The sequence below is a fragment of the Hyaena hyaena genome, unplaced genomic scaffold (assembly GCF_003009895.1).
Source record: "Hyaena hyaena isolate Hyena2069 unplaced genomic scaffold, ASM300989v1 scaffold_643, whole genome shotgun sequence".
Classification (NCBI taxonomy): domain Eukaryota; kingdom Metazoa; phylum Chordata; class Mammalia; order Carnivora; family Hyaenidae; genus Hyaena; species Hyaena hyaena.
In genome coordinates, this window is record NW_024081277.1 from 3779 (window position 1) to 27872 (window position 24094).

The window sequence follows — 24094 nt, forward strand, 5'->3', positions numbered from 1 at the left end:
CCCTCTCCCTTCACAGCCCATCTCCAGGTGGGCAGAGTGCACTAGCCTTGAGGACTGAACCATGCTTCAGAGGAGAAGCAGTTACTTAGGGGAGAAATAGGGATGTTTGCAGGGACACGCAAGCCAGAGAAGCAAGAATCTAATTCTTGAATGGTCCAAGGGGTAAGATGAGGGCATTGGGTGGGAGGTGAGAGAGGCAGTTTCCCATCCAAGAAAAAGAGGAATTTCTTGTCAGCGGAGCTTCCCACCTGTTGCCCAAGGTGGTATGCATAGCCCGTGGTGGAAGTGTCCACACCTTGGCCATGGGGGCACCAGCAAAGCTAATGCAGTGTGGATATGGCGAGAGTGTCTGGGAGGCACCGGTTTTCCAAGGATGGAAGGGGTAGACCTCCCGTGGAATTAGCCCCATTGTCAGGCCTGTCCTAGGAGTAGCAGAAATGCACCTTGCTTAAAAAAAAAAAAAGAAAAGAAAAATTATTTGATGATCCTTCATTACTCCTGGGAAAATTGAGATACTAAAATTGAGATACTGAAGTTGTTTCCAGTTCTATTTAAAAACAGTTATTAGTAAGAGGACTGGGAATACAGTTCTTTGCTTCTGATTTCTTCCAATAAACTAGTTTCTCTTTTCAGTGAAAAAATTGCATAATCTTAAAACTTAAGAGAAAAAAAGGTTTGACCATCAATGCAGAGAAAATCAGTGCTAGACAGTGATACAAAATGCTTAAAGAAAAAACATTTTAAAAATTCATGTAATTTGAATTGTCAAGCCAGAGCCTGGAATCGAGTTTTTCTGTCCAGCTTGTAAAATCCCTGGTAATACAAAGATAATTATGGAAATATTCAGAGACTTTCCCTGGATCTAGACGCAGAGCCGCCCCACTGGCTTTTACCTCTTAGTAATGAGGAAAAGCATTCAAAAGACAGACCTGCCATCATCAGAGCCACTTAAAGGACTAGGCAAAAAGGTGACGTGCATTTCTCAGGATTGGCCTTGACCTGACAGATCCCCAGGGGTGAGTCACTTTCTCCTTCTTCAGTCAGTTTGGCTGTAAAATAATTATAATAACGAGATCTTGTTTACTAAGAGCTGAAGTCCACTTCGCCTCGTCTCATTCAGTTGCTGGAAAGGAGAGGAGCTGTAGTGATCAGAAGGCTTTTGTGGTGAACTGTCGTAGCCGCTCTGCGTTGAGAACCCATGCCTTGAATAAACGAAGTCGCTTGTAAATTGGACTTGTGAGTAGTGGGTGTTCGTGTGAGTGTCCCTCTGCTTCTCCTGTGGGTCTGCACTTGTGACCTGACGCAAACAAATAGGAAGGGTAGTGTGACTAAATAAATGGAGGGGGGATGAGGGGAGGGGAAAGGGAAGGAAGGAGGCTACATTTCGGACCCTTCATCTTGCCAAGATCTGGCCTGTGGCCAAGTAGAGCAAAAGCTGTGAGAGTGCCCGTGGCTCAGCTGAGCCCCACTGATCAGTGAACTGGAAGCTGGGCACTCAGTGTCCCTTTCCCTGCAGCCAGCCTGCAGCCAGGGGCCCAGGCGGTGGTGCCTGAGTGCCTGTCCTCAGTGGCTCTCAGGAGAACAGGCTGGACAGCGAGCCTGGAGCCTGGACTGACCATTCAGTGAGTCCTTTACACTGAAAATTGAGAAAAGACCTTCACCTCAGCAGTGGCTCTTGGGGACACATGAAAAGCCACCCCTAGGTATACTCTCCAGGGGCAGAGCCTGGTGTTTCTTCAAGAAAGGAATACTCACTTCCTGCCTTTGTCCTTTAGCTGATGGGAGAAACCAGCTTCGTTTACATTCCTTCAGTGATGTTATTGAAAAGGCTTGGCAGCTCCAAAATGTCCCATTAGGGCTTTTCCCCACCCACCCCCACTATTTTTATTTAATTTTTTTCTAGCCTTTTTTAGCTAGCATCTGGAAAGATCCACTGGATGCAATGGGCTCAGTTTTCAAGAATCCGCTTTACCCTTCAGGGAAATCAAGAAAAAAGCAAGTTCCCAATGTATAAATATGGAGGAATTTTACAACCTCTTAAACTACTGCACCTTTTTGTTTGTTTGTTTCAGTTCAGCCTGTTACTGGAGTGGTTTTAGGACATAATGGCTAGTGTAACCCCTTGGGGCAGCGAGGAGTGGGGAGCCATAAATGGAAAGAAGTTATCCCTTTAAATTATATTATAATCTGTCCATATTGAGTTAGAGTGTTAAAGGTTATGGTTTGGGAAGGAAACTTGCTACAATGGGAAAGACCTTAAACCAGAACTTTTTGGCGGGGGCTCTTAAGAACTATATGTACTTTTTAATAAGAATAATCTATGATGTGCTGTCCACTTGGATTTCATTCAACCGGAAAGGACCCGCTTTCACCCCTGACAGCCTGCTCTTATCGCTTGGTGTCATCTTCCTCCTGGAGCAGCCTTTTGAAGAAGGAGAGAGGCAACCTGCATTTTCCTGAAGAAATGTGATAGGTCTGCTTGCCCGGCACGCACGGAATCCACACTGGATGTCTCCCTGAGGACTACTTGAGGTTGGAGTATGTGTATTCAATTTTCAGGCAGCTAATTAAACAAGTAAACTTCGGAATCCAAACTGCTCTGTTGCTATAGGCAAAACGCCTTCCCTGTCATGGCTCATCAGAAGGGGTTTGTCTATGGAAAGAAAACTTAGGAACAGAACAAAGAGACTTCGATCTGGATGAAGAATGAAGTCCTGGCTCTTGCCGGCAGCCCCTTAACTGCTGCACGATGTCAAATGCCTCGCTGAGAAAATGTCTGAAAGGAAAAGAATTGCACATTAGGCTTGGCTTCAAGAATGTTCTTTCTTTATGTATGTGCTTCTGCATGGAAACAGTTAATCATGTGCTCCCCAAGGTTACAGTGTGGCTTCCCCTCTCCTCTTAGCTCTGAACACAGCCCTATGTTTTCATTCTGGAGTTGCTCCAATCTGTGGATTTTGCTAATAACTGATGAACTTCAAAGGCCTTGGAGCTGGGGCTCCATTCAGCTGCTGAGTCCGGGAACCTGAAGCTCTGGAGTCAGCAGAATTGCAAAGGAGAGCTCCCGTGTTCTCAGAAGGTTTTGGAACGTTGGCCTCTATCCCAGAGGGACTTTAAGTGGAAAGCAACCCAGGGAAGACACCTCCGAACCTTTCAAGAAAGGGAGCCATGGAAAAAGGACCAAAATAGGGAAAGGTTCCAGAAGGAGGGATGGGTGTGCACTGCATTTCTGTCTTCCTATAGATGGAATTCCACAGATCAATGGAGCCCTCTATGAATGTGAACAGAGAGGCAAATCTTGGGGCCAAAATTAGCCTCTTGCCAAAGAGTGTTCTTTGCTAATGTACCATGTAGTTCTCGGCTAAGTAATTACACTTTTCCACTTGTTGAAATGTCCCTTTGGTGCTGTTGGCTCTCTGTCCCCCAGCAATAATAAAATAGATTTAGCAAACTGGCAGCAGCTACTGCGACTTTGGTGCCTCCTGACCTCAACTCTGTAGCTGAACCCCCTTTTAATATTCCTTAATATGGTGTGACCTGTTTTTACTTTATTGTTCTTATACCATGTTGGTCATGGTCAGGAAGAGCTTTGTCTTGGGCATGTTATAACAAGCAGAAGAGATTGTGAACAGAAGAACAGTTTTATACTTGCTCCTGGTCCAGCCTCCCTGGGTAAGGAAGGTTTAGGGATGCCCCCCAACCCCACCAGGTCTGCACTGTACGCTTGTTGGTACAAGGCCAGCTGCCTGGGTGTGCATGTGTTTTACTTAGGAGTGGACACTGGGGGCTTTGTAGCCAATACGGAAGCTTATGAGTTTTGATGCTCAAGTGAGGGAAATTCCAAGATGAAATGACCACAGTTATGATTCAGAATCATATCATGCCTTTACATTTTTCTCTACATTCCAAAGCACACTGCCCTCCCTCCCCTTAGGTTATCATGGAGCTGTTTCCATGCCATTTCTTATACAAACTAATCTCTATAAACAGGGACTTAGGATTTCGTCCCAATCTTTGATTTCTAAGGAGAAAATAAAGGGATTTATTCCCAGTGCCCTTGTGTTGACCTTGCCTGGGGGAGAGGGCTAGCAGAGCTGATGATGACCTCATCCCATTCCGGCAGGATTTCCTGGGACATGCAGGGCCTCATTTTTCTGCTGTCCCTCTGTGTTCAGCCACATTAAGTCCATAAGCTTCAGAGCAGATTACGGTGACATCTAATATCGGTCCCTTTAGGACTTGAGCGTGAGGTCAAGCAAACATACAAAGCAATCATTATACTTTCCGCAGTCGCAGAGACCTTCTGCGTCAGCTGGAGAAGCAGGAGGTGGGGCAGTGAGGTGGGGCACAGACTAGGAACTGTGCTGTCTGGGGCAGGAAATCAGCCTGAAAGGGGATGGAAGGGCTTTGGTGGGAAATAAATGGCACTGTGTTGTTGACGGAAAAAGATCTTGGCAGGGCTGTTGTTGTGAGTGTTCTGTGGCTTAGAAAGGAATTTCCTACAGGCTGGACTAACCATTAAAAATGTCTCTACCTTCAGGAGTCCCGGGTGTGCAGTAGAGCATCGCTGGGGGAGATGTCAGCTTGGACCATGGGCGCCCGCGGTCTGGACAAGCGAGGAAGTTTCTTTAAGGTAAAAGGAAGCCTTGATTGGTATTTCTAATGGGCAGGCTTGTTCACTTTGCCGGGCTGCTTGGGGAGCTGCAGAGCGAAGCCTGTTCTGAGCCAGCTCTGAAGGGGGGAGCTCGCCTGAACCCAGCTGCGGGCTGTTACCGGGTTTACAGTAGGTTGGAGTTTTTGTGACTTAGTGCTTCCAGACAGGCCCAGGATCCAGGACCTGCAAGATGCCACCCTGTATAAAACAATTGAGTTAATCTTTATTTGTCAACTGCTCGGCTGTTCCTTTTTCAGCTGGATGCTTTTATGATAGAAGCTGGATTTTGCATTGCAGTGAATCGATGTTGTAGGAGAGTGTGTTTTGCACTTTGCTTGACTATATGAATAACATAGGTCCTCCTTAAGAACAACAACAACAACAGCAACAACAAAAATACTGGATTCCTGGGTCTCACCCTATCCTGATTGTTATTTGCTGGTGTATTTTATCAAATACCTAGAGGCCTCTTATGATCAGGCAAGAGAGAACCAAGGCAACATGATTAAAACTGTACCACTCTCCATATGCATATGGATGTTAATGGGTTAAAATTACCTTGCTAGCTAAATGAGATAAGATTCTAAATGGGCATTTAATATACTCTGTGTGTATGTTGTAAATTAAGACTTGGCAGTCATTTCAAATTTGCACTTGGGAATTCATGTCCTTATGGCTTTTGCTTTGTATAAAACACAGAATCATGTAAAGGAGTAGAAAAACAGAGGTAAAATGTGCATTTGAAATCTATCATAGGCTGGTGTTCAAACATCATATCTTTTTCCTCAAAGGAGGAATAACATAAAGGCCTCCTAATTACTGAGGGAAATGGACAATGTTTACTAATTCTCCCATCTTGATGGATTGCAAGTATGTATTTATTAACTTGCATGTATATGCTTCCCATGTGCAAAAGACTAAACCTGATTTATTGTGTCAATTTTGGACTCCATCAAAGTCCATCAGAAGAGCCTTGTTGATACAGCAAAGCTAAGTTCAACAAGCCGACCATAGTAAGGAAGGACATCACCAAGACACAGTCCCACTGGTGTACCAGCAGGAGGCTGGGAGGCATCTTTATAAGGTTCAGAGGTTTGGGCTTGCGTCCTTCAAGCTGTATTTTCCAAGACAGAGAATTGATTGTATTTCAGCAGAGTTTGTGGATTAATAGTTCCAGATTGGTAGATTCAGCAAGACAATGGTCTGGAATAGAATCTTGGCAAGTTAAGTATTGTTTGATGAGCAAGCTTTTCCCAGGTGAGCAAACTGTTTGCCAGGACAAATTGTCTTGTAGGAATTTCCTGCAGCAAATAGCAAAGTGATTTGTTGGTTTAAAGCCTTAACATCCTGGGTACGAATATCCTGGAAGAAATAGTTATGTTGACACAGATGGTCTCGATTCTCCATCCTCATAGTTATGGGATGTGGATGTAGCCGGCTCTGTTCTTCATCCGTTTACTCAACTTGGAATAAAGCTGTACAACATCCACCCACTTGAGCCAGACGAGGGGCTTTTCAAGTCTCTTGTAGACCAGGCACTAACCCACCAGGCTCCTGACTCATCTCCAGTTCCTGGATCCTGTCTTATGTGGAGATATTTATTTCATTCTGGTAGAGGGGATAAACCAACCCTGCTCCTTAACCCAAGGCACTGCCTACATCAGCCTAACTATTGGTTAGTTCATAATTACCACCTTATGCTCAGGAAGTGCAGGGGGATTGAATCTTACATAGCAGTTAGATTTTATAGTCAAAGCAAAAGGAGAAAATCGAGCATGATTAAAATTGCCTTTGAAAATTCCTGAGGGAGGGTCCATATTGGACTCAATACTACCTATTAATTTCATGGTAGCCAGTGTGCCCTGAAGTCCTGGGGTGGGGGGGGGGAGGGGATTTTTTTTTTCAATTGGACAGCAAGTAAGGCAGTCAACTTGTATTTCTGGGCTATGTCCTATGAAAAAATTAATCAGGCAAAAAGTAAGAGGCTTTCCTGACCCCATTGAGGACATGTCCTGCTTCATCTCTCCTGAGTCAGATGTCCTGGAGGAAAATGTTGGCAAAGAGGTCTGCACTGTTTAACTTGATATTGTCTTTAATTTTTCTTCTTCTTCTTTTCTTCCCCAGAGCTTAAGTTGTTTAAGTTACATACTCCATGTTAATTATATACTTTATACTTCTTTTCTTTCTTTTCTCTTCTTTATGGATAGTATTATTCTTTATAATGGCTATTCCATAATCAAGGATGGAATAGTATTTGTTATTATAATATTAGGTAAATAAGTACGATTGCTAGTTATTATTAATGATTTCATAATTTAGGCATGTAGTTATCTGTAAGGATGAAGTCAACTGCCCTTTGGACACAGGTCAGGTGGGTTAAGGCACCTTTGTGTCTTGCAACTTATATGAGTCATTTTCATGAGCCAGGACAGATGGAAAACCAGAAATCAAAGCTTACCAGTTGGTTAACAATTCTGATTTTAAAATACAAATTGGATAAGGGAAGATAATGATGAAAAAGAGGACTGGTGATTGTCTTTCAATTATCTACACTTTACACAAAATCACATGAACCCTAATAACTGAGAAATGCATGTAGAATTCAGCTGTGAGCCAAGAATGTAACCAAGTATTCTTATACTTCATGAAATTGTCCTTTCCAGGTATAGGGCATCACTTATGTATGGAAAGAACACCATGGCAATAAAAGTCATTCCAAAATTTATCCCTACCCCACCTCCCTAGGTATATGGAGTCAACCTCAACTCTCAAAGGCCACTTCTTCAGGGAAGATTTCCCTGGAACACCACGTTGGGGTATATATTCTCAGAGCCCCATTTACTTCTCACATGAAACATTATTTTCTTTTATGACTTGTAATGTGTTTAGTATTGTGAATATTTGATTGGCTACTGAAGATTATCTGAGCATTCTGAGGTGGTTGACAGTGACTCGTGGTTATTATTCATGTGGAATCACATGTTATGTGACATCACATCCTATGCTGGACAAACACATTTTCCATAGTCCTTCCCATCATGAAGCACTATCATAAATTTTCCTCAGAAATACCTGGTCTACAAGGTGTCCATTAAAACATATACGATGAAGCAGGTGATGCCCTGGACATAGCAGCCAGAGTTATCTGCGTGTCAGTATAGAAGGGGACACCTGTTGCTATCACATTTCAGGATGTGTTGTGTAAAAGAGCTTGTGTAAGAAAGACATCATCTAGGCTAGAAAAGCTCTAGGTGGTTCTGCACTAGCAGACAAACTCAAAGTGAGCTTTGATCCCTCCTTTCCTGATCCCACAGTTTCTTCCAAGCCACTCCCATCCCCACCCCATCCATGTGCCCAGTGCTGGCATATTCCTCTCAAGTCACCCAAATCCTCACCATCCTCCTTCCCCTACATCCACCTCCCCATTTTTGTTCTCATTCTTTCATTTCTGGGCACTACAGATGATGCCCGTGATGTGTCTGCACCACCACCAAACGTATTTGTTTGTTTCCAAACCATCCCATCATCCACTTTGCCTGCTTGCAGACTCTGGCTCTACACTGGGCCCAGGACTGGTCTGCACTCTTTACCTTGACAGTCAAGGTCTTCCGGCGCTCCTTCCCCGCGTCTTTCTCCATCGGTCCTGCCACTGTGCCCTCCTGGGCCTGCTGCTGTGGTCCCAACCTACCAGTGCCCAGATTCCAGGCTTGGCCCATTCCTCCTCCTCCCTCTCACCTTCCACTGCTCTCCACCAGGCTCCCAACTACCCTTCCAGTCTGACATAGATGCACTGTATCCATTGACAAGAGAACTCACATGGTCTGAGCTGGTATCTACCTTTATTTTTGTCTGAAGATAAAATTGTGGTAGATGGCCTCGCTGTGGCTCCAGCATAGTACCAGGAAGTAAACTTCAATTCATAACTTGAGCTCTGCCATGAGGGATTTGCTCTGTCCTTGTCTCGCTGTGTCCCTGTCCCCGAGGGGAGCCTCTTATGGCGGAGAACAATTCCAGAAGATGACCGGTGTGTATCGCCCACTCAACACTCTAATTTCTTCCAGGAGTACCTGGGTGAGCCTGTCCTGGGCCCCCTACAAGTTGGTAGAGTTCTGTTTCTCAGGAACTGCTTCCCAGCCTCCCTTTGCCTCCAGGGCAGGAGAACAGTTGGTCTTAACTGACCAGGAAGAAAGTATGTTTTGACTCTAGGGGTCCTGCCCTCCTGTGTTTCCCAACTGCTCCCTCTGCAGAGAGATGCTCTGAGTGTGGGCTCACAAACCAACTGCAGGGTTTGAGGGCACAGCTCAGCAGCAGAGGCTAAGTTTTGAGAAATCCCTTTTTGGTCATTTTGAATGGTTTGGATAACAGATGCATCGTGTTTGTCTTTCAGACCTTTCAGAGAAGCCATAGAATAGAGCTCTCTTGGCACCATAAAGAATAGAGTGTGACTAGTTTTGAAAAAGCCTGATTGCTAAAATGTGACTCTACAAAATAGATAAACCAGGGGTGATGATTCACTGCACCCCGACTGCCTTCCCTTAACTATCAGTCTCTCCTCAGCATTTGAAAAGTTATTCTGTGTGCAGGCAGATATTCAATCATCCAGAAGTGGTGCAGTCACACACCTTGGGTGATTCCCAGACTATTCTTGGTATGGGGACTCATATATTTCAGGCACAGTCCAGGATAACAATTCACTGTTGTGTGACAGTGGACAGAGATGGCAGGGGCTTGAAAAATAATGGAATGGAACCAAAATCACATTTTAGTCAGTAATTTCATTGGACAAATCCTTATGTTGATATGTGGACACTTAAAAGCCAAAGCACCGCACTCTTGATCTCCTAGCATGTCACCTGGACACTGAATAGACATCGCCTCATGTGCCAGATATCCAGGGAGGCACCATGCACCAGTCTATAACCAAGAAAGGACTAAGTATCCTGCAGCAAAAACAAAATAGAGATTACAGATTTGGTCAGAGCAGGTACCATATTGATAATGATTCATAATAATATTGCAAAGCATAGCTAACATCACTATTTGGTGTATCTTTTGTTTTCCATAAATAAATTCTTCCCAGAAGCTTAAACCTGGAGAAGGCTTAGAGCAGTGCTGTCCCATAAAAATACAAAGTCAGCTATAAGGGTCATTTTAAATGTTCCAGTAGCCACGTTAAAAAAAAGTGAAATTGATTTTGATAATATGTTTTATTTAACTTAGTACACCTAAAATATCATGTAAATGTATAATCGATATAAAAGTATTAATCAGATATTTTGCATACTTTTTTGGTACCATACCTCTTAAATCTGGTATGTACTTTACACTGAGCACATCTCAATTCAGACTAGCCACATTTCAAGTGTTCGGTCACCACATGTGGCTGGTGGCTGCCATTTTGGATAGCTGGATGGTCACTTTTAATATTGTCTAAACTGCCTTTTGTTACAGATGGGTAAACTGAGGCCCAAGGTAAACTGAAGTGCCAAGACTGGTTACTCTATAGGACTGATGGGAATTGGACCTGGCCTGTCTTTCTCCTGAGGCACCCCACCCTATGTAGCCCACACAAATGGTCCACTCTGATCCTTTCCCTTTGTTCCAGTGGGATTTCTCAGGAAACTCCATCCAGAGAGGTCATGGGGACAGTGACTTCTCTTTGGAAGAATGCACATGCTCCTCTCTCACCATCTGCTCCAGATTCCTCCAGGACACAGATCTGTCCCTCAAGCATGACTTTCTAGGAATGCCATGAACTTATTCGATAGCAGTTCCCATTTGTGTTTTCAAAAAGCAGTGGATTTCATGGTTTTATTGGGTGGCTTTTCTAGCACATTTTGGCCATTAATTTCTTTTTTTTTTTTAGATTTTTAAAATTTTTATTTTATTTTTGAGAGAGAAAGAAAGAGCACACAGACATGTGAGTGGGAGAGGGGCAGAGAGGGAGCAAGGCATAAGATTTGTAGTGGGCTCTGCACTGAGTGCAGCGAGCCCAATGTAGGGCTCAAATTCATGAACTGTGAGATCATGAGATCATGACCTGAGCTGAAGCTGGATGCTCAACCAACTGAGCCACCCAGGTGTCACTGGCCATTCATTTCTGATATTAAATATTGCCTTTTGGGCTACAACACATTCTCACTTGCTTTAAGGAACTTTGTTTTTTTAAAAAACAAAATCAAAAGTGAAATAGATTTCCTTGGTTCCCCTCAACCACATATTTCTCTAGGCTTACTTGTAACTCTGAGTTTTCATTATCAGGGGAATACCAAGGAGGAAGATAGAGATTTGAAGGACTATTATGTCAATATATAATTTTCAAAAAGTTAAAACATAACTCTCATACAATGTGGAATGAACATCTGCCAAAGTCTTATTCACCCTGTGCATGAAACCAGGAAACCAGCATAAATCTGGTTCAAAGAACACTTTGACAAGTGTTTGATCTGTAATGTGTATCTGTTAAAAAGTCCTTCTGTAATAAGTTTACCAAGCTGAAATCAAAACTGTTTAAAGTCCTACAGGCAATAGAACTCTAAACTGTGGGATATTCTTTTTTTTTTTTTTTTTTTTTTAACAAATCTCCAGGCTGACATGTAACCATCTGGTACCCAAGCCATTCATTATTTGCACATAGCAAAGTCAAACACAGGTATATCACCCTAGATAATTAAATAATCTTTTGTTAAATAATGCCCAAGCATAATGCTTAAAAACAGAAGCGCTCTTCTACTTGGAAATTTAAAAACCTTCTAATAAGCAACTCTTGGGTGTAAGGGGAAATGCAAAATGGAAGTACAGAGTTTCTAAAAAGTAATTAAAACACACTGAGATACCACCTCATGCCGGTCAGAGTGGCTAAAATGAGCAAATCAGAGGACTCTAGATGCTGGCAAGGATGTGGAGAAACGGGCACCCTCCTACACTGTTGGTGGGAATGTAAACTGGTGTAGCCACTCTGGAAAACAGTGTGGAGGTTCCACAAAAAAAATTAACTCCCCTATGACCCAGCAATAGCACTGCTAGGAATTTACCCAAGGGATACAGGAGTGCTGAGGCATAGGGACACATGGACCCCAATGTTCATAGCAGCACTCTCAACAATAGCCAAAACATGGAAAGAGCCTAAGTGTCCATCAACAGACGAATGGATCAAGAAGATGTGGTTTATCTATACGATGGAATACTACATGGCAATGAGAAAGAAGAAATCTGGCCATGTGTAGCAACATGGATGGACCTTGAGGGTGTTATTCTGAGTGAAATAAGTCAGGCAGAGAACGACAGATACCATATGTTTGCACGTATAGGAAGATTAGGAGGAACTTAATGGAGGACCGTGGGGGAGGAGAAGGGGGGGAAATTGGGGAGAGAGGGAGGGAGGCACACCATGAGAGACTCTTGAATGTTGAGAACAAATTGAGGACTGATGGGTATGGGGGGAGAGGGGAAGGGGGTGATGGGCATGGAGGAGGGCACTTGTGGGGATGAGCACTGGGTGTTATATGGAAACCAACTCGACAATAAACTATTTAAAAATGAAATAAAATACAAATAAGTAATTAAAATACTGCCTATTAGAATCCATGGCATATATTTAAAACAGAGGTCAGAGGAAAATTCATAGCATTAAACATGGACATGTCCTACCCATCTTTTGGCCTTGTTTTCAAATTTTAAATAGTGTTTCTTATTAACACTGCAATGGCTTATTCCCCACCTCTTCTATAACCTCCCCTTCTCTTGTCCCCAGCCTTCTCCAACCAAGGACTGTGTCTTTAAAGAGTGAATTTCTTCAGTAAGGTTATAGAACTATGGGAAATCTTGTTCTAATTTTGATTTAAATACCTTAGAGGAGAAACTTCCTGTACACTGAGAAATTAAGGATGTATTAATAGCATTAATTTCTGGGCTCTTTTTCATAATGGAAAAGCCTCATGATGATATTTCAGATATTGCTCTGATGCCTAAAGTCAATTTAGGCAGATAAAATCCTTGCATGTTAAGTTTCCCAGACTGAGGCACCAAAGTATGGAGCCTAATTTCCTAGGATAGATGTTCTTTCAAGCATCTTTACATGGTAAGCAGAAAACCATTTTCACAACAAATTTGAAGCTATATTATCTATTGCTATGTAACTAATTGCCCTAAACCTTAGTGACATAAACCAACAAGTTTACTTGTTTCTGAAGGTCAGAAGCCTAGGCTTGTTTTATGGAGCGCCTCTGGTGCTGGGTCACTATGAGATCACAGCCAAGTTTCTGGCTGGGCTGCATTCTCATCAGGTGACTCAAATGGAACGCCTACTTCAAACTCAGTTGGCAGGTCTCTGTCCCTCTCCACAAGGCTGGCCTTAGGACGAGACAGCTGGCTTCCTCCCAAAATGAGTGATACAGGAGAAAACAAGGGAGATGAAAGCTAGAGTCTGTTTATAACCTGATCTTGGGAGTAATGCCCCATCACTTCTGCCATGTTCTGTTAATTAGAAGTCACTCAGGTGGTCCAGCCCTCACTCAAGGGGGCATCACTCAAAGGTGTGAATACCAAGGTGTGTAGAGTTGATTAGCTATCATAGAGACAAAGACATAGGGAAACAGTTTAGTTACAAAGTCAAAAACCTACAGGGCCAGACAGAATGATGGGAGTGAAATGAATAAGTGGGCCTGTCTCATGTTGGGCAGGTAGTTTTGGTGGGAACTCAACTGGCTAGAGGGCACCAGACCCTATTGAGAAGGGGATGCTGCTAATTCAGTTCCAGCCAGATGCTGTCACATAAGAAGGGAATCTGGGTCTTCTGATATTTTTCAAGAGAGTCCAGAAATCTAGATTTTTATGTAAGAGAAACCAATTTGTTTTAAATTTTTAAAAAATTTATTTTTTCAAGTAATCTGTACACTCAGCATGGGCTCAAACTCACAACCCTGAGATCAGGAGCCTCAAGCTCTATGACGGAACCAGCCAGGTGCCCCAGGAACCCCACCTTTAAAAGTACAGTGAGGTTGGAAGAAAATGCTTCAGAGGGCAGCCTCTGGCATGGGGACTGTCAGTTTGAACTCCTACTTAGTTAGCTGGGAGAGGGATCAAGCATGTGGAAAGTTCAGTCTCCTAACACTGCTGACCCACCAGGAGGCTCGGAGGGTGTGCAAGGGATGTTGAGGCCCCAGCTGCTGTTTCTCTCGGGAGCCTTACATGCAGCAGTGACAGAGCCAATGAGTTCTAGCTGAACCCTGAGATACAGAGGATCATCCATGGATGGACTGAGGGAAACATAGTCAAAGGGGCAGCAAGTTTCTCCAGGCCTAAGATAGTGCCTTGGGTCAGCCCATGGTTACCAAGGTATATAGGGATCCTAAGTTATAGAAACTTCTCCTCCCATCTTTAGCTGTTGGGGCACCAAGAGTCCACTATCCCAGATGTTAAAGGTGTCAAAGGAGGAACTAGTTTGGGATACAGAGTCTTCTTTCTCCTTTGTCTTATCTTCTAAAAAAGGAAAATGGCTTGCCAAAAATATCCCTCCTTCCTTCCTGTAGTTCTAACTGGAAACTCATTGTGAGTTAATAAGTAGCACTTAAATGGCAGAATGTTAGGTGATAGTGTGAGTCATTAACAACTTAGTATAAAGTAGGGCTTTATGGAACCACTAATTGACATCAGCCTAGGGAAGAAATTTGAGTTCATGTGCACTAAGGAGATGGAGATGGGTTAAGGCAAATTGGGATTTCTGAGGGGAAGGATGGGCCTCAGGGACCCACTGTGGGTTGGTCAGGCAGCATGGGAACCAGTCACCCAGAGTAGAGAGGATGTCAGGAAGTAAGTAGTAGGTGAAGATACAGATAATCATATCTTTTGGACAGTCTCCAAACACCATTGCCCTGAACCTGTAGGCTGAGTGGTTCTACATGAACCCTTTATTTAGGACACATCTTTTGCCAGCAAAATAAAAGTGTCTCCATTCACAACACACTGACACCAAATGTGAGCTTTTCCCACCCCAACCAATTAGTTCCCCAATTCCCTGTGGACACCAGCTGGGTATTCAAGGCTAACACTAAATAACCAGAATTAGCCCACACGTCACAGGTTAAGGGTTCATCCCCACAAGACTGCTCCCACTTCAGATACCAATTGCAAGCAGTGAGTTCCCAGATTATCTACACTTCTGTCCAATCTGGCAACAAATTAGTGGCTCCCACAACCCCTCTTTAGGTGCAGTAATTCCCTATCATGGCTCCCAGAACTCAGGGAAATGAGTCACTTACTGTATCCAGTGTATTATAAAGGATACAGATGAACAAATGGATGAAGAGATACATAGAGTAGATTCTGGAAGGCCTTGAGCATTTGTCCCCATAGAGCTTGGGATGTGCCTCTCTTGGATTCACCAATCAGAAGCTCTCCAAACCCCTGCATTTATAGTTTTTATGGAGACTCATTATGTAGGTACAGTTGTTAAATCATGAGCCATTAGTGATAAGCTCTATTCCCAGCCCCACTTTCTTCCCTAGTGGTGGGGTCAGGGGTGGGAATGATAATTCCAGCTCTCTAATCACAGGGTTGTTTACCCTGGCCACCAGCCGCCATTCTGAAGCTATCCAGGGGCTACCTGCCACCAGTCATCTCATTACCATAAACTCATGTATGAACCAAAAGAGTTTGCAGTGAATAACAAAAGATGCTTCTATCACTTCGTCATTTAGGAAATTTCAAGGGCTTTGGGCTTTGTGTCAGGAGCCCCAAGGAGAATAAGAACCATCAGAGACAAAGACAAACCCTATAAGCACAAACCATTCCCCTGCAGGTGGCACCATTAATGGACAGATAGGAGTTTTAGATGACAAACCCAGCAGTCTGAAAGGCAAAGTCCAACCTTGTTAGCAACGTCCTGGGAGATACCAATGCTGACATTATCTTCCCAAGCCAGTGTTAAAGGGAAGAAAGTGAAGAATAAAGTGTTTATTGTTTAGTTAAAATAAGAGGTCTTGCTCTGATGTCTTAGGAGGAAGAGTCTACCTCAATGTCAGCTGCTTCTCTTCCTTGTCAGTCTGACTTGGAGATTTGCATCATCTGTGTAGAACAGGCTCTAAGATGCATATACAAGGTTTAAGTTCCTGAAGTTTGGCTGCCATCTGAGTAGTGAGGAGGGCCTGGTGTTGTACATTCCAAGGAGATTCAAGGGCAGTCTCTGTTTTTACTGATTCTTAATCAGAAGAGTGGGAGAAAACTAGAAACATTAGTTTGGAGAGTTGTAACCAGATTTTCGAGGAATCTAAAAGAAATCAGGATCCAGTCCAAATTATTGGTCTATAACAGAGCCTCAAAGAAAATTAACAGGATTGGAATCTAATATAAATAATGGTGTAAACATAATTTATTTTTTCTGCAATTACCTGCATTTTTAATAGTAAAACTAATTTGTTGCATTCAACTTTACCTGATTATTTATTTAAGTGTAGCAGAGAATAGTGATTGAGAAAGTTTTTTTTTTTAAAGACTGCTTTGCTGGAACCTTGTAGACAAGTTACCAAGGAGGCGTTTTACATCTGTCTCAAATGTGATAATCCAGTCAAAGCCTTGGTAGTAGAGTCAATATTTCCAACTGTGTTCTTTTACAAGAACAGGTTCTCATTGAACTTACATAAATAATTACTTTGTCATAAAAAGAATGCTCGAGTTTTTGAATTCTGGGATGTCAGGTAGGGAGAAAAAGTAAATGTTTCATCTTTGTTCACAAAGGTATATCTCAAGAAATTGTTAATAGCTTAAGAGAAAAGAAAAAGGGATTTCCTAAAATCTGGAAAAGCAAAACAATAGAAAACCAGTGGTATTTTAAACAAGAAGTCATAAAAACATTATAATCATTGTCCTCGGTTTATTTCTTGTTCTGCTTGAATTCAGTATTTTCACTAATTCTGGAAATTTTTACTCAGTTTAGTTGTGTGATCTAAAAGTTATCCTGTATTCTAGAGTATATGGCAGATTCCTTTCCATGATTTTCTCTGAAGATGAAACACATTTGCAAGAATTTTGTAAAAACCTCTGACTATAACAATAACTGCAAATGACAAAAGACTTAAACATGCTGTTATTAAAGATCTCATGAGAGTTCGTTATAATGGAATTGACAAGGAAATTTGATTATTTTTGTGACATCTCACATCTTAAAATAATAAATGACAAGAGATATCATATGAGGACATATCAGTTTTTTGGAACGTTCATTTTAATAACATTTACCCGTACAATGTGACCTAAGAAGGTTTATCATTACTTATTTGACAATGCATCCCTTGTAATTTAACACATGAGATAAAACTAATTAGCTTAACATCTCTTTTTGTAAGGAGAGAGAACAAATCCTCTGAAGTATTCTAATTGCCCTCTGGAAATTTTCAAAGTTAATTCAAGGTCAAAGAGACTTCAGGGGTGCCTGGGTGGCTCAGTCAATTAAGCGTCCAGTTTTGGCTTAGGTCATGATCTCACAGTTCTTGGGTTTGAGTCCCACATTGGGCTTTGTGCTGACAGCTAGCTCAGAGCCTGGAGCCTGCTTCAGATTCTGTGTCTCCCTCTCTCTCTGACCTTCCCCTGCTCACGTTGTCTCTCTCTCTCAGAAATAAATAAAACATTAAAAAATTCTTTTTCAAAAGACTCCATTTATAATTTGACTTTGGAGAAGTTTTTCAAAAATATTAAAAGGTTTGGACACTTGGCCAAATAGGATCGTGGGTCACCATGAAACAATACGTAGTTATCCATTTAACCATAGTGACAAAGACTTCACAGGCAAATACAGAAAGTTAAATAGTCATAAAAAGCCTTAGCTTATTTGATATTGAAAGACTCAGGTTTTTCTCTAAGTAATCAAAGACCTGATAAAGACACAACAGAATCTTTGTTTTTCTAGCAGATTATATTAAAGGTAAAGAAAACCTTTGTTTAGAATTCCTTATTAAAAGCAGAGCAACAATCTAAGAAAACTAAATCCCTTTAACAGAAAGACCAAATTCTAGTTTAGTACCAGAGTACTTTTGATATTAAAGCTTACTGTTAGATATATATATATATATATATTTTATTTACTTTTGAGAGAGAGATAGAGACAGCATGAGCAGGGGAGGATCAGAGAGAGAGGGAGACACAGAATCTGAAGCAGGCTCCAGGCTCTGAGTTAGCTGTCAGCACAGAGCCCAATGCGGGGCTCGAACCCACGAACTGTGAGATCATGACCTGAGCTGAAGTCGGACGCTCAACCGACTGAGCCACCCAGGCGCCCCAGATATATTTAACCTTAACCAGCTTGACCACATATTAAAATTCCTTTCCCACCAAACTTTTTTAAGTTTTTTCTTTTTAATGTTTACTTATTTTTGAGAGACAGAGCACTAGGGAGGAGCAGAGAGAGGGAGGCACAGAATCTGAAGCTGTCAGCACAGAGCCCAGTGCAGGGCCTGAACCCACAAATGGTGAGATCATGACCTGAACCAAAGTTAGATGCTTAACTGACTGAGCCACCCAGGAGCCTTTTTCCACAAAATTTTTATAACTATTTTTTTTTCTATATTCAGTTGTCCCAAGTTTTCCTTATGTAAATAACAAGCCTAACTTTAGGACAAAATTACTTTTTTCACACACACACACACACACACACACACACACACACACACGCACACACAAACCACATCTTTATCTGTTCATTTGCAGATAGACACTTGGGTTACTTCCATATCTTGGCTATTGTTAATAATGCTGCAATAAACATAAAAGTGCATATATCTTTCTTAAATTACTGGTTTTGGTTTTTTTGGGCAGGTAAGTACCCAATAGTGGAACTACTGCATCATGTGGCATTTCTATTTTTAATTTTGGGGGGAAACTCCATACTGTTTTCCACAGTGATTGCACCAATTTACATTCCCACTAGTAGTGCATAAGGCTTCCTTTTTCTTTGCATTCTTGCCAACAATTGTTATTTATAGTGTTTAGCTATTCTGACAGGTATGAGGTGATATCTAAGTGTGGTTTTGATTTGCGTTTTCCTGATGATAAGTGATGTTGAGCATCTTTTCATGTGTCTGTTGGCCATCAATATGTCTTCTTTGGAGACATGTCTGCCCATTTTCAATTAGATTGTCTGTTTTTTCCTCATACCTTCTTTTACTGAAAGCACACATCCTATTTTTCTTGCATATAGAGATGTTTCCTTTACTTTTAGTAGCTTAAACTGCATCTATCAATTAGAATTTCTTAACTCTTAGGAGCCTGAACTAAGAAGTAAATTATTGCGAACTGCCTTTTAAACTAGCATTTTATAAGTTGGCAAATTAATACATACTTTTCATTATTTTTCAAAATATGTGCTTTTTATGGTACAGTTTTTTTTAAAGCATGAAATATGTTTCCTAATGATCCAAATTTATCTTTTAATTTCTCTATATTAAGGAAGCCAAAAGTAGATAAGCTTCTGTTCGGTATTAGTGTTTCATTATTTTATCTTACTTGGGAATGATCTATATATTCAATGAATTTAACTTAACTCATCACTTAACATAGCCAAACTAAGATTCCAGGTTACCAAAAAGATTTGGGGAAACTACTTTAAAAGTTTACCTAAAACTTCGTCTTATTTACACCTATTCAATTTACTTGTTCTTAACAATTATGTTCAGATTACCCTCAAAACCTTTCATGAAACATTATTTCAAGTTATTTTTTGCTGGCAAATTTTGTAACAGGATAACACAAACTTAGGAAACCTAGGTGAGATAAAATCTTTGTTATATTCAACATCAATAACTCTAAGACATGTCTTTATTAATTAATAAAGTTAAACTAGCTTTTATTTACCAAAAATTATCCTAAATCATATGAACTTAAAAACATTTGTATTAGTTTCTATTGTATTTTTGGGATTTAGAAATGCTTTATTTATAAGTGCCTGTGTTTAAGTGAATTAAATAGAGTCATTTACAAATTAATTTTAGCAATGCCATTCAGGGGTAAAAAATGTCACATATCTACAATAGACATACCTAAACATACAAACATGTTTAGACATGAAACAGGTTATGATAATAAAAACTCACTAGTTTATAAAAGAACAGTTGGATCCAAACTGTCTTCTGGTCAGTGCAGTAAGCTAAAGTTACCTGCCCAGATGGCTAAATTTTGTTTTTTTGGCATTTGTTTTGTTTTGTTTTGTTTTCTTTTTTTTTTTTGTTTTTGTTTTTTGTTTTGTTTTGTTTTGCTTTTATGGAGAAGACATGGGATTTTTCATCTATCTAAATTTTAAATGACTTTTCCCCCTTTTCTTTCACTTCTGATAAGAATTACTTCACTGAGGGTTATGCTTTTAATATTTTCATCTCAAAGTCAGAGGGAAAATTCAGGTTCCTCCAAGAAGAAGAACGTTTGTATCCTAAGGTCAGTAATTTACAAGCACTTTGAGATAAAAAGGGGAGAGTTTTGGAATTGGTAAAAGGAATAGGTGAACCTTGAATTACCTCTAAAGCTGCATTTCTAGTTTTGTAAAGGTTTGTGAGATAAGGACAGTGCTTTTAATTCCTCAGAGAACTGGGTTGTAGCTTGGATGTTAAGGACTGTGATACCCATCTACCTATATTAGAATATTTTATCATTTGGTTTTGTTTTGGTTTTAGTTTTCCCTTGGCTAAGGAGAAAATATAGCTGTTTCTCAGTAAATCTGAGTCATACCAACTCTGGGAGGGGCTCAAAGAGGCACCTCCTTCAAAGGTAGATATGGGGATATCTATACGGTCATTACCTTGGTGGACTTTTGTTTATGATCCTGTAAAGGCAATTCACACAGAAGATAGCTGGAATGATTGTTCAAATAAAGGAGGATATAGAGAAGCAGTAAGAATTAAGTCAGTCTTACCGTCTTTTTGTATTAGGTGCCTATTGTGTCTTTTTAAATTTTATCAGCATTTTGCAACAACTCAATGAAGCTAGTTTTTTGAATTTTGAAGCTTTAGCTTTAAGTGCACTTCTTAAATGATCTGGTCTAATTGGAATGTTTCCCATTATGGCCACTGTAATCCTAAATTGTAATTCCCCTGGGCTGGCAACAGTTTGGTAGGACCCTAGCTACAAATGGGGTTTAATCCACATTTCTGTCCAGCTAAATCTAACCTCAAATGGGAGTGCAATTCACATTTCTGTCCAGCTGCATTTTGGAGTTCCCAATCTGACAGTTATCAATCCAAGTTCATTAGGACACAGAACAAGCTTAGTAAGATTTTGCCATTTTGTAGATATTTATAGCTTCCAGGGCTATAGTTCTTAGATATAAAATCAGCAGGTATGCTGGAAGGTGGGACACATAACTCTTTGGATTTTAAAGGATCTCCTGTAAGCAAATTTTATTGACCTCATGACTTCAGCAGGACCCAGTCCAGATCAAATCAGAACTAGCCAGATCCTGGACCCAGTTCAGTTTTTAAATTAGACCCAGTTCGGGGCGCCTGGGTGGCTTAGTCGGTTAAGCGTCCGACTTTCGCTTAGGTCATGATCTCACGGTTCGTGGGTTTGAGCTCCGCGTCGGGCTCTGTGCTGACTGCCAGCTCAGAGCCTGGAGCCTGTTTCAGTCTGTGACTCCCTCTCTCTCTGACCCTCCCCCCTGATCATGCTGTCTCTCTCTCTCCTAGAAATAAATAAAACATTAAAAAAAAATTAAAAAAAAAATAAATTAGACCCAGTTCACGTCCTGCTGGTAACCACCACCAGTTCCCAAAGTAGAAAGGGCTGGTGTTTTCCACTCTAAAACCTGTGAATGGCTGTCTGAAAAGCTAGGGGCTTGGCTCTGGGCAGAAGCTTCCACCAGTTCAAACTGATCTGCCCTGTATTGTATCAGGACCTCTACACAAAAAGAGAGGAGGAACTTAGGCATGGTGTTCTTTGGAAGTTGTGAGAGAGACCATGAACTCACAGGTCAGGGGTACCACATCTACATTTATTGTTGTCCCTGAATGCCTCAGGGCATTCCTTTCTGATCCCATATCTGTCACCAAATCTGTTAAGCAATAAAAATTCAACTGAGTAATCTAAAAGATCAAATTGGCTATATTGAATGACTCATGAATTGGCAGTATCCCATCTAGCAAATAGAAAGGAGTCCTGTAGAGTTGCAGCAAAGGAAAGGTTTTGAAAGGTAGAGGGAGTGAAAAGGAAGTTAGTAGCAAATAATTCATTGTTTCAGGCAAAGTTGCCTTCCTAAGGGGAACACAGGAGATCCATCAGTGAATTTTTTAGTGCTGACCAGGAAAAATTCCGTGTTGACTAGTTGAAGGTTACATTCCACCAGAGGTAAGGGTAAGGGTTGCTGAAACTGAACTTAGGTTAGGTATTAAGTCTTTGTTTTACTGATATGGGGCCCTTAACATAAATGACTCCATTTTGGATCTGTGGTTTTCATTTTAATAGCACGTGTATTAGGGAGCAGTTGATACTCTAAATATGTTCCCTGGATGGATAGCATTGGCATGGCTCAGCGTTTGTTAGCAAGGCAGTCTCAACTACTAGTTCTCAAGGTGTGGTGTCAGCTTCCAGCATCAGCCTCACCTGGAAACTTCTTAGAAATGTAGATTGTTGGATTCCACCCCAGACTTTGTGATTCAGACAGAGGGTGGCATCCAGCCATCTGTGTTTTAACAAGACCACCAGGTGATTCAAGTTTGGGAATTGCCATACTCTATATTTGAATGAGTAGAGACGATGGTACAAAAAGCATAAAAATGTCTGCATTCTCAAGCTGATTTCATGTTCCTGCCTGGAAATGGATTTTATCACCTTCCCAGCTGGGTTGTGAGCATCAATCAGTTCAGATGTAGTATTTTGATTCTCTCGGTCATTACCTCCTTTGTAGGTGTGGGTGTGATTGCCGCTGTCTGAGAGGATGTTCTGTTTTGTTTTCTGTCTGCTTCCTCAAGACATCTCCACGTTTTATTTGCTCTCTCAAGAGCAGCTACACACAGGCGCACTAGTGGAGACCCTCAGAGGCAAGATAACTCTGCTGCCCAGAGCTTTGTAATGGACAGAAGCAAAATTGCCCTACTGAGCCCTCAACACCTGATGTCACCACTTACCCACAGATTCTCTCCCTTTCTCTGTGCTAAGATTCAGAGATGCGGGCTCCTCCCTCCTCAGCAAAAACTTGGGAAAAATGAATTTGAACTCTGTTGTTGGTATGCACAGCCATTTACCTGAGAAACAGAAGAACAAGCAGAAGCAACATGTCCTTTACTAAATGCCTGGCATTTTGGTGAAAACTACTGTTTTGGTGCCACTCCTTAGGCGTAGCCCAACCTTTCTGCTTACTCAACGACTTTTTAAAGTTTATGTTTAATTTCAGAGACAGTATTCCAGACATTGTACCAACCGCTTTAAACCCACTTACTTATTTAATCCTCATGCTATCATTATGCCTATTTTACAGAAGAGAAAACTGAGACATTGAGAGCTTATGATACTTGCCCAGGGCCACACAGTTTGTGGATTCTGTAGTGGTTCCATGGTGATTGTGCTTTAACTTGGAAGAATTTCATAGAAATTCTTGGAAATTTCTTGGAGCTTTAAAATGCCGAGTCTGTGCTTGGCCACCTCTGAAATGAGAAATGGATTCTCCTCCTCCCCCCACTTCCTGTGTCATTGTCCTTGTGTTGGAGGCTTATTCATGGAGATGTGAGGCTCACTCTGCTTTCCCTGCTCAGCACCCACACCTGTCCCTTTCAGATAGCCGTCAGTCAGAGTTTCCTGCCTCAGAAAGTGGCCATTGTTCTTCTCAAAGACCACCCCAAATACATCAGAATTGGGTTTACTAACTTGCTGAAGCCAGAGAGAACACACTAGAAGCCTGGGGGTGGGAGGATGTCTCAGTAGGAGGGACTTGGGAGGGGCTTATTATAGGATTTGGGCCTCTGTTGGCTAATTCTAAGAAAGGAAGGGTTGCAGATTTAGGGACAAAAAATACAGGACAAGCAGCTGAATTTGAATTTCAGATACAGCATATATATATATATTATATATACAGTGCATTCTATGCAATATTGGGGAATACTTATGCTAAAAAAATATTCATTGTTTATCTAAAATTGAAATTTAACTGGACACTCTGTTTTATTTGGCCACCCTGAAGGAGGATTTGAGTGTTAGCAGGAATTTAGGGCAATTCAGTGACTGGGTATCTAAATAATTTTTATCTAGAAGGCAGGAGGAAGAATGGGAGCCCAAGACAGCTATAGTAAAGCAGCTGACACTCAGTGTTGGAAGAGGGTGCTGTTTAGTCATTTTTGTGGTTTGGGCACCTTGGATTCTGCCTTGTTTCAGTCCTGGTGACTAGTGGCCTTGTTGAATTCATGTGTTGACATTCTGTGTACATTATTGATGCTCACTTGGGAACAAACCAGAAGCTTTGCTTACTTTCACAAT

General features: G+C 41.4%; 1 protein-coding gene across 1 annotated transcript in view; it reads left to right on the forward strand.

Moving 5' to 3' along the window:
- The first annotated feature begins 1167 nt into the window (after positions 1–1167).
- The window catches only part of RIN2 (Ras and Rab interactor 2), a 110207-nt gene continuing 87280 nt past the window's right edge, over positions 1168–24094 (forward strand). The window contains exons 1-2 of the mRNA XM_039216614.1: positions 1168–1236; positions 4541–4633. Coding sequence (XP_039072545.1) covers positions 4577–4633 — 57 coding nt within the window. The 5' untranslated portion in view covers positions 1168–1236; positions 4541–4576. The remainder of the gene's footprint in view (positions 1237–4540; positions 4634–24094) is intronic.